At 54.5% G+C, this 15607-nt stretch overlaps 1 protein-coding gene and 2 non-coding genes across 3 annotated transcripts; 1 reads left to right on the top strand and 2 right to left on the bottom strand.

The window, feature by feature from the left end:
• Nucleotides 1-581: 581 nt before the first annotated feature.
• PLLP (plasmolipin) lies at nt 582-4821 on the bottom strand. Its single transcript, XM_065848623.2, has 4 exons — nt 4699-4821; nt 1877-2050; nt 1334-1453; nt 582-1257 (listed from the first exon to the last, which is right to left on the bottom strand). Exons 1-4 carry the CDS (start codon nt 4819-4821, stop codon nt 1144-1146), a joined length of 531 nt encoding a protein of 176 aa, XP_065704695.1. The 3' UTR covers nt 582-1143.
• A 1276-nt stretch (nt 4822-6097) lies between these two features.
• Nucleotides 6098-6180, top strand: TRNAL-CAG (transfer RNA leucine (anticodon CAG)). Its single transcript has one exon. It is a non-coding gene; the product is annotated as a tRNA-Leu (tRNA).
• Nucleotides 6181-6353: 173 nt separating this feature from the next.
• TRNAL-CAG (transfer RNA leucine (anticodon CAG)) lies at nt 6354-6436 on the bottom strand. Its single transcript has one exon. It is a non-coding gene; the product is annotated as a tRNA-Leu (tRNA).
• Nucleotides 6437-15607: the final 9171 nt, after the last annotated feature.

Genomic DNA, 15607 nt, shown 5'->3' with positions numbered 1-15607 from the left:
AGGTAGATTTTGCGGTGTAGGTCACTGTGCTCCAGCTTTGCTGTGCGCAGGGATCCGGAAACAAATTGAACTCCATCTGTTTTTATTAGCTTGTACCAGGAGGGTGCGAAGGGGAAAGCTGCCGTGTCTGGCTGGGCGTCACTTCTTGTTCTGACAAACACCAGCCTGCGTGCCCAGGAAATCAAAGGTGAACGTGTTGTCTGCAGCATGGCTCCGTTCTCCTGAGGCACCGATCCTGTGAGTGTTCCCAGGGCATTTGGAAACTTAGATTTAGTTTTTGAAGACTGCGTGTAACTAACAGGCAAAATTGATTTGCTGGTTGATGGGGGGTGTGTGGTGCTGAGCCTGGAGGAGGGAGCTCCTCAAAGCCACGGTGCCTCTTTCGTGTTCTCACAGTCCTGGATGCACACTCGCTGTGCGTGCACGTACGTGTGTGTGTGCCGGTATATAAGGCAAAGCAAGGTGAACCCTGTGGACTTACAGCCTTCCCCCCTGGGGCCAGGCTGCAGTGTCCGTATGCAGAGCCGAGGGGCAGTCACCTCCGCCAGTGACATCTCTGCTTTCCACTCCATGCTGTGCTGTACGTGCTCCTGCTCACAAGACAGACTTTTTAGTCACAGACTCCAGTGCTGGATTTAGGAAGAGTTTTATTTAAAGCATAAAATTTGTGTTTCAAATTGTTAGAAATCAACACAAGAACAGTTTAGACTGCTTCTTTTGCTTAGCCTTCATCCTCCAGCTCTGCCACCATTTATGGATCATGTTAACAGCAACTACTTACACACCACAGCTGTGAATGACCAGAGACAGGAGCCTGCACTTGGTTTAGTGAATTTTAGTATTGCAGTGTGCCGAATTGGCTGAGCCCCCTCAGCGGAGCTGCTGCAGCGAGGATCTGGATGAACCCCAAGGCCAAGCAGGAGCTTCAGCCTCCAGCGAGGCTGCGAGTGACAGCACCTGGTGGGTTTGTGCTGTGGGCACATCAGCTGGAAGCATCATCAGAGGCCACAGAGCAGTGTCCACATAACCCAGTACTGACCATCACTGCCAGCACAGGTCTGAGAACAAGATGTGGTGGCACGTGAGCGCCCGGCACCAAGCCTGGCACAGGCTGACCCCAGGCTGGGCTTTGCCGACCGCTCCTCACGCGTGATCGATCACTTGGCTGGTGGCTGCGTTGCTTCCGAGCCCTTTCCAGGCACAGAAGCTGAAGAAGGTGCTGGCCCCATAGGCGATCACAGCGACACAGGCAAAGAACTGGAAGAGCAGACACCAAGCATGATCATGGCGGCTGCCCCCACCCCATGGCCCTCACCTGCCCCAAACTACTTACGGATGCCGCGGCTCTTCGGTTGTAATCCCACTGCCTCCAGGATGTGGGCTGGACGGCGGCCGCGCACGTTACAAAGGCAGAGACGTACAGGACAGTCGCTATAACGTTGAAGATCATCAGCTGGGGAAGGCAAAGAGGAGGTCGTGAGTCTGAACTCCGACTTGTGTGTGCTGGTGTGAGTGATAAGCAAAAGGCTCAGCTTCACATTCCTCTCTCTTCCCTTGGGGAAACAGCAACAGGTACCAGCCCCTCACACTGGGAAGAAGCCTCTGGTTAACACCTCATGAAATACACCCCACTGAGAGGTTTCTGGTTGACACAACTGCAGCAGTGACAGTAGCTCCAACTTTCTGGGTGATACAGGGCTACCTGTCTTGAAAATTTTCTAAGCCACTGAGAATCAGAACGAAACAGTGTCATTGCGCAAAGTGCAGGGGACTTTGCTCCATCAGCCCAGAAAAGCCCAAAGCCTTGATCTTCTTGCAGCATTTCCCCAGGATGCCTCCCACTTAGGATCCCCCTCCTTCCCTCTTGGCTACTTACCACAAGGGGCCAGGGGATCACATAGAACTTCAGCGGAAGCTGCAGGAGGTAAGTCACGAGGAAAAGGAGTGTTACTATCCAGAGGAAGATGGACACAAACATCACCCAGGCGTATGCTGCGTGCAGATAGTACGTTGTGTCGGCAATGAGAGCCCACACCAGTAAGCCGAGCACCTGTGGGGTGAAACGGGAAATGTGTTCACGTGGTGGTTCCTGCAGGTGGGAAGCAGAACATAGCCCATGAAGCTGGGCTCACTAGGCCCTCATTACTTGGGGATGGGCTCCTCCTCAGTGCTGCTGCACCAGGAGCTGGCACAGGGATGTCCTGCAAGGCAGGGTGGCTGAAACCTGGGCATCCTCAACACCAAATGTCCCTTCTCAGCCAAGAAGCCCCCCTGCCCAGGACCAGTCTCTGTGGGTGCTACTTCAGTGTTAGGGACAACTTGTGGGCTGGATGACAGCTGGACATGAGGGCTCCTCGGGTCCCAGCTCAGCGTTGACTCCATCCAGGTGCAGCATCATTTAAAAAAGAAAAAGCTTTCCTCCACTGGTTAGGTCTGGTCTGGCCTGGTCTGGTCTATACCTTCTGTTCTTACAGCTCCTAGGGCTCACCTGTCACTGCTAAGCAGGTTTAACTACACAGCTACTGCAGCTTCATGTGTCTGACAGAAAAGCAGGTGGGTAAGCCTGTGGGTGTGCTGGGGCAGAAACAGGCAGAGCCGTTCTGTCCCCTCCCTGCAGAGGCAGCAGCACAGAGCAGGTATCTGCCTGCAGGTCCCTGGCAGTCAGGGGTGGAAGAACCCAACCCAAGGTGGCATCTCATTTTTTATTTTATTTTATTTTATTTTATTTACCTTTCCTGTGCTGCGTCCACCCCTGATCTTTGGACTCTGGAGGAGATTCTGCCCTGCTTTGCTCACAGCAATGTGGCCAGGAAGCAGCTGCCTTCACTATCCCCTCCCTGGGGAAAACCCTGGAGCAGCCACAGCAGCAAGTTTGCAGGTATTTTTTTATTTCAAAGGCCTCTTAGCCCGTGATGGAACAAGGAGGGGATGGGATACCAGCACATAGTGATGGAGCTGGGAAAAAAAAGGCTGTTGCAAAGCAAACAACACTTTCTGTGGTTTGCCCTGTTTATTTTACAGCCTCAACCACAGCCCATGCACCAGGACACAGAGCTGGGGCCCCAGCAGCCAGTGGGATACTGATGGGCTTTGTCACCACCCTTCATCCCCTCCCAACTGGATCAGAGCGGAGCAGGGAGCATTTGCACCTGCTTCTCGAGGGGCAAAGAAACTCCAGACCTGCACTGCCCACATTTCCCAGCACAATCAGATGTCCCAGGGAGACCCCCATGACAAGGTGGGGTGAGAACATGCCTCAAATGCAGCTGCAGCATCTTCTGTTTCCCAGCTGGGGTTGGGATCCATTTGGGCAGAGCTGGTGAAGCCACCAGCACCCCTGCTTTGGCAGGGGAGCAGTGGGGAGGAGAAGGGCTCTTTGGAAAGCCAATCTGCCCCTGCGTAAGCCCTTATTGCTTATTGTCATGGAAGAAACACAATGGCCTTTGTCCTGCTTGAGTACAACGCCCTGGTGCTTGGCTGCCCTGACAATGTCTCGTTGTCTGTCACATCCATTTCTAGCACTCGTGATCGAAAAACACACAGCGGGGAGAAACATGTATAGGAAAAGCTTGGCGTGCTTTGGGAGCAGGAGGCAGCATGTGTGAGCTGCCCTGCTCCAGCTGCGGGGGCGAGAAAAGCAGGAGAGAGGTTTTGGGGAGCAGCAGAGCTTGGTGGACTGGAGCTGGGTGAGCACTTTTAATGATGTGGTCCGAGTAATGGGCTGGAGAGGTAGGACCAGATGTAGGGTTGAATGGCCCCTTCTGCTGATCTTGGCTCCATCTTTTCTTTCCTGATACTCCTGCAAGACACGCCCTGCAGCATCCTTCCCCAAGTGTTTATTCCCTTGTTGCAAGGAGCTCAGCTATGCCCAGGGGTCCAAATCTGGAGCAGGGATCCAGGTCTAAACTAGGTGTTTCACAGCGGCTGCTCAGGGCATGTCCCGCTGCCACTGTCCACAACCCTGCCCCGGAGAGAGGGTACAAGCAAACAGAGTCCCCGCGGCAGCAGTGGAGCACCTCGGGCAAACACCGGGGTGGATCATGCGTGGCCTCATATGCAGCTGAATGCCCACCCCTGTGCACAAACATTGCACCTGAGTGCCCAAGTACCAGGAGGGAGCAGCAGCAGTTTATTCTGCAGTTGACCCAGGTGCTGAAGAAATTAAAGAGGTGGTGCTGCTGCGAGTTTTGATGGTACAAAGACCCCTGGGCTTGTCTGAAAGTAGCTGCCAAATCCAACTGCTGAGGAGGACAACCTGGAGGGCTGGGAGAACTCGGGGAATGTGAGAGTCCTGTGGGGACCCCAGGAGTAGCCCCAACACACCTTGGTCGGGGCCAGGGGCTGTGGGTGCTGGGATGGGACGCACTAGCTCATGCCCCACGGGGATGCCCATGTGGATCAGCCCGTGCCCAGCGCTGGGAGCTGCCGGGCATCAAGCCGAGGTACAACCAGCAAAAGGGCATGAGGACAAACAGCCAAATTTTCCTTTGGCTTTAGAGACGGAAGGGGAGAGAGGGAGACTGAGGGATGTCAGAGTTAGAGGTGGATTAGGGTTAGAGAGCGAGGATGGGGTAGGGAGGGCAGCCAAAGGGAACCTGCCTGTTTCCAGCCAGGGCAATAGAGAAAAGCATCCAGAGGGGGTGATGCGGCCCCACAGAGCCGAGCCCCCCTGCCAGGTGTCCCCTCCCCGGTACTCACGATCTGGGCGACCATCAGCCCCCCGAGCGGCGAGAGCAGGAAGGCGCCGTCCAGGGCGGGCAGAGCGGCGGAGGGGCCCGGGGAGCCGCCCGAGGACCGCGCGGCACCGCGCAGCCCCGCCATGCCGCGGGCACCGGCACCGGCACGGCCCTGGGCCGCCTCCCGCCCCTCCCCGGGCGGAGCTCGGGAGCGGCCCCGCTGCCCCCCCGGGCGGCCCGGCTGGGTCCGGCCCGGCCCCGCGCGGCGGGCTGGGAGTGGGGGGCGCCGGGCTGAGCTCCCGCGGCTGCCCCAGCCCCTCCAAACCGGGGAGATGCTGCGGCCCCTCCTGTATCATCCTATACGTTCCTGTCTCCCTTGTACTGGGGATCCCGGCAGGACCCAGCACTCCGGGGGCGGCCCCACCAGTGGCAGGACTCCCCCTCAACCTCCTGGCCATGCTCTGCCTAAGGCAGCCCAGGACACCACGAGTCTTCTTTGTGTCTCATGTTCACTTTGGCCCCACCAGGGCCTTCTTGTGGTCCCCAGCATGTCCCAGTGCCGAGGCTGGTTCCTCCCCAGGGGCAGGACTTTGCACATCTCTTTGTTGAACCACAGAATCATAGAATAATTTGGGTTAGAAGGGACCTTCAAAGCCCATCCAGTCCAACTCCTGTCATAAGCAGGGACATCTTCACCAGATCAGGTTGCTCAGAGCCCCGTCCAGCCTGGCCTGGGATGTCTCCAGGGATGGGGCATCCACCACCTCTCTGGGCCACCTGGGCCAATGTTTCATCACCCTCAACTTGAGCAGATTTCTCGCCATCCCATTTCTCCAGCCTGTCCAGGTTCCTCTGGGTGGCAGCATGACCCTCCGGAGTATCAGCCACTCCTCCCACTTTGGTGTCACCTGCAAACCTGCTGAGGATGTGCCCGGCCCCACCATCCAGATCACTAATGAGGATGTTAAACAGGACTGGACCGAGTATTGACCCCTGGGTTACACCACTGGTTACTCGCTTTCTACTAGACTTTGTGCCTGGACACCAACAGCTTGTCTAGGAAGATCTTATGGGACGCGGTGTCCAAGGCCCTGCAGAAGTCCAAGTAGACAAGATCTGCTGCTCCCTCCTCGTCTGCCAGATCCATAATGTCATTGTAGGAGTTTATCTCGTTGGTCTCCTGCCCCAAAAGCCATGCTCCTGACGACCTTCACCTGCCTGGGGCTGGTTCCCGCGGTGTTCCACCACCTTTCCAGGGGTGATGACGAGGCTGACGGCTCCTTAGCTCCCCGGAGGTAGGGGGCGTGACACCCGCTTTTCCTCGGGTACCCCTCCCTGCTCACTGTGATCGCTCCGGAACGATCGTGAACGACCTGGCGGTGCCGGAGGAAGGCAGAGGCGCGGAGCGCGTGCCGCGGCAGGTCAGGATGGCCGAGCGGTCTAAGGCGCTGCGTTCAGGTCGCAGTCTCCCCTGGAGGCGTGGGTTCGAATCCCACTTCTGACAGTTCCCTTTTTGCGCCGCTCGGTGACCGCTTTTTGCTTGGAGGCGGCTGGGAAAAGAAAAAAAAGAAAAGCACCACAATCCAAACAACAACAAAGCTTCAATTCAAGCAATTTAACGAATGAATTTTAATTAAAAGCAAAACTATCGGATCGTAGTAGGAAAAGCTAACGTCTTGTCAGAAGTGGGATTCGAACCCACGCCTCCAGGGGAGACTGCGACCTGAACGCAGCGCCTTAGACCGCTCGGCCATCCTGACAACGCTGGACGCGTTTTCGCCCCCCGCGCTACACGAACTACAACCGCCGCGGTGCCGCCGCTGCCGTTATTGCCCCGGGTTCTTTGAGTCAGGGCCGTGGGTGCCGGGCACCACTGATTGGGCCCCCCGCGGCTCCCTCTCGGTGGGTTTTGGCTGTCGGGGGCCTGTACCTCCCTCCCACCAGGCCTGGGGGCCCGCAGCCCTCCTGCACGTGGGTCGTGGCCGCAGTGGTGCTGCTCAGAGGTGGTGGTCCCTCACTTTGTCTGTACCTGGCAGGCTTGTGACAAATTCTCCACAGGCAAAAAGTTTCCCAAAGGCATAAACTTGCCGTCAGTGCCCTGGTCAAGTGTCACAACCAGCATTCCCCACATACGAGAGAAACAACCGTGGCCGTGCCAGGGAAGCAGCGTGGCTGGCTGAATCGGGAGGGTGAGCTCACCCGTATCCACCTCCCGGCAGAAATACCCCGGGGAAAGTCCCGCCGGTAGGGGCAGGGGAAAGAAGGAAAGCAGGGAGTCCAGGGGGAAAAAACAGGGGGCGACCACAGCCAGACCACACAATGGCAGGAAGGGTGAGTCAGCGTCCTGGGCTTCCATGGCAGAGCGTTGGAAGTGCGAGGAGGAGAGGAGATGCAGCGACTCATCACACTGTACTCCTGCCTATTTATATGTCAAAAAAAGGAGCCAGAAATAGCCAACGGTGTCCCTCTGAGGATGTGATGGGGGACGGCTCTTTGTTACATGTGCCACTTGCAGAGAAGTCAGCGCTCGGGTTTCTCAGCACCTCTTGGCAACTCCTGCTGCTTCTCTGAGCCCCAGCGGGTGATTCCAGGCCCATGGGTGCTCCCCAGGGGCTTCATTTAAATCTTCCACAAACCGGCTTTTCCTTGAAATACTTCAGCTGGCAATTTGGAGAAAGGGCTGGACTGAGCCTGTCAGCGGCTTCCTACCCTGCCTGCCCATGGGTACGGCTCAGAGTTGTTCTTGGCCATCTTTGTATGAGCTGTTACCAAAAAAGCAAGCCGGGAGAGCAGTCAGACGAGGGAGAAGTGAATGGGGATGTGGAAAGGGAAATAACACATCCAGAGCCACATAAATAATTAGCAGAGAGCTATTTTTTGAACTTTTCAGTCAGCCCATTGTCCTGCAGTGAAAGTCCCAGCGGCAGAGCAGAGATGGTTATCTGCATCCATGTGCCGTGTCTCAATAAGCAGGAAATGATCCAACAGAGATGAAATCACCTGAAATCCCCTGAAATCCATCCCTCCACGTGGCCCCTTGAGCTATGGGTCCAGCTCCTGTGTGGGATCTGCGGGACCCTGGCACCTCCACAGGCTGGGGCTGTCCGGGAGGTCCCTATCCTGCCCGCGGGAGAGGTGTCGAGCTCTGGAGGTGCCCAGGATCGCAGGGAAGTCAGAATTTGGGAGCCTCGGTCAACTCGAAGTTACCAGCAGCCAGCAAGGGGATCTGCTGTGCAGACACTTGGGCAGGGCAGAGGGGTTTGCTAAGTAACTCTGAGACAGAAGCAGCAGTTTTTAGCATGGATGTTTCAGCCGAGGAAGCAATAACCGCCGCACGATGGCATTGTCTGCTGCAGCCAGATGCCATTCCGGCTCAGGAAACTCCACAGGACCCTTCCCAGGGCAGAGCTGGTGTGAGCTCCTCGGGGACAGTGGAACCCTTCAAAGAGCAGGAAAGGACACGTGTCCCTTCCCTGTGGCCCTCGTCGCCTTGGGGCCGGTGGGGTCAGCGAGGGGCCCTGGCAGCAGGTCAGGAGCTGAGAGCACTTTGGTTGGGTTTTTAATTTATCAGCCATCCGGTGAGTGCCCAGGGGAAGAGGCGCAGCCTTTGCAGATGGGGGTCTTTCCTCTCGGCGGATGCCTGTTAGTGGCAGACGGTGGGGGTCACAGGGTGGCTGCACCACTGCCCTGCAACCCTCGCAGAGGAAATTTTTTGCTCTAGCACTTGCCGGTGCTCCCCCATCCCCTCTGTCACAGCTCTAGGGGACCTCACAGGGTCTTGCTGCCTGCAGTTGGGCTGTTCCCTAAATTTCAGCCCACTGTCCTGGAGCAGATGAATCCATGGTACTCTGGAGGTGTGGGATGGGGCTGGACATGGAGGATGCCCATGGACAGGTCTCTGGGCTGTGGTCCAGCGCAGCAAGAAGGGGCACAGGCCCATCGTCTCTTGCAGCAGCTCTTATTTTGTTTTGGCACACAGCTGTGAGCAGGACTGCCTTCAGTCACAAGCCCTGGTTTGACATCAGCTCTGTCCTGGGGGAAAGTGTTCTGCAAATAGCATTTTGAAGCCTGGACATGCTTAATCTCTGTTGTCTTTGATTCTTTCCTGTTGCCTCCTTGGGGTTAATATGAGGAATCATAGAGCAGAAACCACCCTTTATCCTCAGCAACCCCATTTTAAACCAATCCCAGGCAACACCAAAATGCTAACAGCCAGCATCTGTAGCCTGTTGCTCTTTAGGAGATGAGACAGCTGCTTTGACCCTGAAAACACACCCCACAGCCACCACAGCTGGTCAGAAGCCCAAGGAGCTCTTGCACCAGGAGGTGGGTTGCTCCCAGAAAGGAAGTTTGGGTGGGCAAAAGTGTGTTTCTCTGCGACCAACCTGCTGGGGGCTCAGGTCACTAGTGGGGTTATAGCTGAAACCTGATGGGAACGTGGAGGCTCTGGGCAGAAGCCGAGGAGAAGGAGACACCCTGTTCCTACAACATGGGGTGCAGAAAAGCTGGCATGGGAGAGGGAAGGGGTCTGGTGACTCCCTGGTTTCTCTGCTGAGCCAGCAAGGCTTGAAAAGGGTTAAGAACCTAGGCAGAGAAAAGTGTGCCTGTGTTTGTTTTCCTGCAAGCCATGTTTATTGTGTGAGTTCATGTAAAGGCTTGTTGGGTGTTGGAAGCTCTGTGGGCTCCTGGGGCTGCTTGCTGCTGTTTGTTTGCATGTGTCCCTCGGCACTGGTGGGGAGGTCAGCAGATGCTCTGGCCAAGACTTGGCAGAAATTGCTGCTTGAACAAGCAGGTTGGCAGCTCTGGTCTGGAGGGCTGTGATGTCCCATTTCTATAAGAGACTGGCAGGGATCTGAAATGTTGTGGGACGGGAGGGCTCAGCTCTGAACGGGGGGTGCCAGTGGCCCCAGCACTGCCCTGGCAGCTCCTCTTGCCCTTTGGGGCTGCTCTGCAGGTGCCATCATCAAGGAGATACCGTTGTGGATCAGCCCCAGCTCCAGCAACACTGCTGGAGAGAGGCTTTCTGGACCTCTCCTTCATCCAGCATCGCGGCTTAACAGTAAGCTCATGTCAAACTGGTCCCGCAGCCGCTGTTGGGAGGCACGCAGCCTGCTCCTGCCCTGAGGAGATGGGAAGAGGTGAGCCTTTCCGAGAAGGCAGATAAACGGAGCTGCTGCTGGTAAACTCCTTTCTTGGAAACTGGCAGCGCTCATGTGCAAACATGTAGGACAGAGAAGCAGGAAGGGGGATGTGGAGAGATGATGATGGTGTTGGCCCATGTGTGCTGGCGGATGAGGGTCTACAGCAGGAGGGATTTCCCTGCACCCCTGAGAAGGGCTGGGGGCAGGACCTGGCCATTCCTGCCAGGAGAAGGACTTGCCCTGGGACACGGGGTTGCTGCTCCTGCTCCTACAGGAGGGATGGGTGAGAAACTGGGGCTGCTGCAGAGACACATGCCTCATCCTCTTCCTCAGCCAGGGCAGCAGGCACCAGCTTGGCCCTGTGCTCTGGCAGAGGCAAAATCTCAAAGCCACGACACTTTCCCAGCTCCTCACCTTCTGCCTGTTCCCACAGCAGCTCTGGTAGGACCCTTTTCCAGGGTCCAAAGAGGGGAGACTCCCCCTGTGCCACCCTGAGGTGAGGCACAGCCACTCCGACACCAAGGGACAGCCTGGCAGCAGCTCCTGCAGCAGCTCTGTGGAATCTCTTGTGGTGCATAGAGGTTTCTGGCATGTCCATCCTAACCAGACCTTCTGCTGCTTTCCCCTCTCTTCCCTGCAGCGTGGTGGTGAGAAACTGCCCTTTTGGGGATCATCGGGCACCCCTTCATCAAGCCAGCTCTGTGGAAATGTTCCCTTTGGGGCCTGCAGCTATGCAGAAGGATTGCAACATCAGGACATATTTCAGCTCCATAGGGACTTTGCAGGGGCCCGATGTGCTCAGACGAGCCTGTTCTGGAGGAGTCCCATAACACTCCTTCCCCGTGTCTGCAAAGCTGCCCTGATTCCATCTGTGTCATCCAGGCACATCTCCCAGAAAAGCCATCCCTGTCCACTGTCCTGGGGAAGAGCTTGTGCCCAGGGGCTGTGTTGCTCTGCAGGGGACAAGTTTAGGAAGAGCTTAACTGCATTGCAAACCAACTGACTGTGTGTTTGTTTCTTTGCACACGATATCTTCAAACAACTTAAGTGTTGTTTACTGCAGCAGCCATTGCTGTCCTTGGCAGGCTCCGTGGGACAGTTGCAGAATGACTTGTCCTCAGCTCTGGCTGCTGAAGCAAAGGCACCAATTTCGATTGCAGGTATGGACTTTTCCATGCAATGTCCCACCAGGATCAGCCACCAGCTTGTGGCTCAGACATGATGCTGCTGGCAGAAAGAGCTGCGTCCCACAGCCTGGGATACTGACCAGTAGCTGTTGGCTGCCCCACTAGGGGGAAAAATACAGCGCTGGAGCCCAAATTTGTTGTTATTCACAAGGAAGGAGGAAGCCATTGTGTTCAGAGAAGTGAAAGCCTGTGCAATGTTCTCTGCTATTTTTGAAAATGTTTTCTAAGTAAAGCAGTTTCTTAAAAACACAAGCCCTGCACTGGTTGATACTTCCCAAGTAGGAGTCACTCTGTCCCCTGTGGAGAGGCTGGCTGCAGACAGCCCCAGACATCTGCTCCTCATTTCCTGCCTTTTGCTTCGATGTGAGAAAATTCAAAGTTGTGCAGTGCCAAACAAATTTCCTGGATCCCCTGTCATTTAGTTCTCTCCCTTATTACACTAACAGCTCAAGACCTCTATGTTAAACACAGGCTGAGGACTTCTCCAAAATGAGAGGCCACCTTTGGCTGTAAGAAACCGTCTCCTGAGTCTGGCACTGGTTCCCTTGACCAGGAGACAGGAGGTTGTTGCATCACTTCTGGACTGCTTTGGGTCACCAGTGCCGTGGCATTGCAAAAGCCATCAGGTTTTCTCCACATCGAAGTCAAGGACCGGCTTCACATGCCGGCCTCCCACGTCCTGGCTCACAGCCCTCGCTGTGTGTGTGCTACTCAAGGGAGCCCAGAGGAACGTCTGGTGAGCATGGACGCTGCCTCGAGCCTGAGGTTCTTGGGCTGCAGTAAAGGGGAATTGTGTCAGAGTGGTGGTTGAGCTGCCAGCCCCACTGAGGAGAGGTGGGTCTAGGACAAGGATGAGCTGCCACGAGGCAGCTCAGAGCTGGGACCATTAGTAGGGGAAAGAGAATCTCATCATGTGTCCAGAGTTGGAGTCCTGGGTCAGCTTGTCTCCTTCGCAGCACCAGGGCTGGCTGGATCTTCCCAAAAGCTGAGTGTTCCTGCTGCTGCTATCTGCTGGCAGGGGTGCTGGGCTTCCCTGGCCTAGGAATACCACCTCCTGAGGACTTGGGAACTCCTGAACAGACCCTGCAGTGGACATCATCAGCATTCTCATCTGATCAGCTCTGTCTCTCTTCCAGGTCACATACAGCCTCCTAGGTCTCACTGGCTTCTTTTTCTTCAGTCACCACCTGATTTCCAGGAAGACAGACCTACGGTAAAAAACAGCATGTAGTCCTTCTTGCATGAGGAGCCAAGAATAGCCAAGAAGCATAAAATTCTGATGTGGAAACACCCTGTAGGAGATAAGCCATATTCTGGGGCAATTTCCTGTTTCTTCAGGACAGAGCCCTTATTGTCGTTGCATATTGTTTTGCATATTCATTTTGTAGGGTCAAGGTGCTTTTAGCATTCAAGAGCAATTCTCCTGGCATTAGTCATATGTTCCTTCCACCTGTGGGGATTTTGACCCTGTGCACAACTCGAGCACCTGCTTGTGAACAGCCCTGGCAAAGCTGCAGTGGGTGGGCAATGCTGGAGCGGCTTTCATGTCTCTCATGGGGAAGATGAGATCTGGCCCTTCGGCCAGTGGGTGTCTGTGGTTTGGAGCAATAAGCTCCTGGCTAATGGTTGCCAGTGAGCAACCAAAGGTTAAGGCTACAGCATCAGATCAGTCTGAGCATGCCTTGTGTTGTCACCAACATCTAGATTTTTTCTCCCTTTCTCCACAGTAGAGCCAGCGTTCAAGTAGCTGTGAAACTGTCCTTAGAGCAGAGGAACCAGAGCCAGACACTCACACCCCAACGTCGACACCGAACCGTCTGGCCTGAGTCACAGAGTCCTCTTGTGGGTGCTGAGATCAAACCTGGAGCTGTGTTATATGACCCAGAGATTATAGTCCAAACCCCAATGGTATGTGATTGCTCTATCCACAGTGGATAGCAGGTGCACAGATGTACATTTGCTCATGTTTTTTCCATGTTTTGGATCAGCCTAAAGGCTTTCCTCATTAAACATGACAGTTAAATGGGGAATAAAAAACAACCCTTTTTCCTAGTCTTCTGCTTTTCGTTGCTGCCACACCAGCCCTTCAGGGAGCCTTTGGGTGCTAAGGGGTAACAACCTCAAGAAGCCTCTTTCCAGTCCTCCTAAGGAAGAGTGGGGAAGGGCTACCCCAGCCTGTGGTCCTTGCTGGAAGGATGTGAGATTCATGGTGGGCTTTCTTCCTCCTCAGTCTTGGTCTGCTTGGTTTCCTTTTCATACATTTCCTCACACAGTCTATGTTCCCTGGTTCCCAGTTAATCAGATTTCTGCTCTTTGTCTCCTAGAGAGCTGGTTGTCCCTGGCTTGCAGGGTTGCACACTTCATTGCTTAGGTGCTGTGACTCATGTTTATGGACTGGGATTGCTGGTGTCCTCCTCTGCCTGCCCTCATCCACATCACAATTTAATCTGCAGTCCCAGACCCATGCTGAGTAAGTACTTGTTATTCCTAGAAACTAATGCAAAACCAAATCAGATTGACAACAGCAATTGCCTAGACAATGTCTATCATAACTGAAGAAGCTAAAACCAGCTGAAGGAAAAACAAGCCCAGAGAAGTCCTGAGATCCTCCACTGTCAGATCAATACAACGCCCTGTGGTTTATCACTAGTTACAGCAGAAATATCTCCTGGGCTACAGTGAGTCCTCTGGGTTTTTCAACACTGCAAGATCTAGAAGAAACGCAGTAGGTGGCTGGCACTGGTGTGCTGGAGGGGCAGATGTGTGATGGGATGGGGAGTGTGGTGCAGGACACGGGTTGGGACCGATGATGCCAGTTTTCTGCCAGCTGCAGCCCAGGCTTGTTGCTGCTCATCGGAGCTGATCGCTGTGCCTCTGTGTCCTGCTTTTGGTGGGAACCACAGGGATTTGCTGGTGGCTTAGACTTGTGTTGTTGCTGACACTTAAAAGTTTGCAATGTTCTGTGGAGCTGCCGTGAGGCTGCAGCTGTCCTCCAGCTGTGGGATTTCCTTGTGCAGATGCCACCTCTGAATCCAGCTGCTGAGCTCATGGGGAGCAAAGGAAGGTCTCAGAGTGTCCTGGAGGATTCCCCTACCAGGTGAAATCATCACCAGCCCAGTCTGCTTTACCCTGCCAAAGAGCTGTTTGCACCTTAAAACCAACAATGCCCGTGGCAAGTCCTGCCTTTAGCAAACACACATCCTCCCACATTATGTGCGTGTTGGAGCCTTTCCTCAGCTTTATCCATGGCTGGCAGTAAACCCTTTGCAGAAGAAGCAAAACCTGTTTCTTTAGGGGAGATATGAATATGTGTGGGCTACGACACCAGTTCCAGCAGCCAAGGTGCCTGGTGGCCTCAGGCAATGGCAGTTCCTGGAATCAAAATTTATTGTAAGGCTCTGCCCAGCCTGAGAAAACACTGTTAGGGAAGAGACCAGAAAACAGGCCAACAGATGCAGCAGGTTCTGTTCTGGCTGGATCAAAGAGGCTAGTTTGAGGTCTTCATTTATATTTTATTTCCTTGAATTATCTTCTATTACAATATAAGCAAAAGGCTGAAGTCACAGGCTGGGAGTTTCACCAAATGTTTTTTAAATGCACCATATGGAAACTTGGGGAGTTTTCACTCTTAAGAATAAAATCCTAACTGGAACTGTTGGAATTTCCCACAGCCCAGAGAAGCCAGGTTTCCACCAGCCTTAAAAAAATTCTGGGGAAAAAAAAGATTTCAGGGGCAGCCACACTGTCTCAGTCCTAATCTTATCTTCATCTTTCAGTTGAGGGAGTCAGTAGGGGAAATATATTGTGTTCTACTGGGATGAAAGAGAAAGTAAAGGTGCAGGACGTGAGTGCTGTGTTGCTATGTCTGCTTTAGGCCTGGCTTTGTGCTGTTGCCAGTAAGCCACCCAGCTGGCCTGGGTGCTGCAGATCTGGGGACCTCATACTCCTGCTCTCAGCATCAGCAGGACCCCAATGGCTCAGTCCCTGAAAGCTGGGACTGCAGTAACAAGCACACATCTCAGAAAACATGCCCAGGGAACAAGGAGCTGCGTGGGGACACTAGTGGGTCCCTGCTTACCCCTTGCTTTGGTGATGCTCCCATCTCCTAAGAGGCAGCCTGGCCTAAGCTCACCAGTCTGGCTGAGGAACTTGCGATCCTGATTTTGGCCTAAGACAAGTGCTGCTGTTATAAGATGGCTGCCAGAAAGGAAGGGAATAGATACTTTTGCATTTGGGGTAAATAGTGAGCTTAATGTGCATGGGGGAGCTGGGGATTTGAGGTGGGGAGAGCATCACAAGCCTGAGGACAGAGGCGCCTTAGAAGGGGCTGTCTGGCCATGAGACACATCAGTGGGAGAGGAAGAAGGAGCAGCTGACTCCCGAAAGTCTGTGCCTGAATGGATAATTTGCCAAAGAGGCTGGAGGTGACCTGCCTGCACTAAGAAAAGCTGATGTAAGTGCAGCCGGGGAATTCCAGGAGCTCTCTAGCTCTGGAGCGGACGATATTCCCTCCCCATCCCTCTCTTCCCTCCTCCTCCTGTCGTCACCCCGGGACGCATGCGGGGGAAGCTGAATAACAGCTTAAACCCTATCGCGGGGCTTC

Source organism: Patagioenas fasciata, chromosome 13 (genome assembly GCF_037038585.1).
Source record: "Patagioenas fasciata isolate bPatFas1 chromosome 13, bPatFas1.hap1, whole genome shotgun sequence".
In the NCBI taxonomy this organism is placed as follows: domain Eukaryota; kingdom Metazoa; phylum Chordata; class Aves; order Columbiformes; family Columbidae; genus Patagioenas; species Patagioenas fasciata.
Note: the sequence above shows the minus strand (reverse complement) of the source record. Positions and strands in the feature narration are given on the sequence as shown.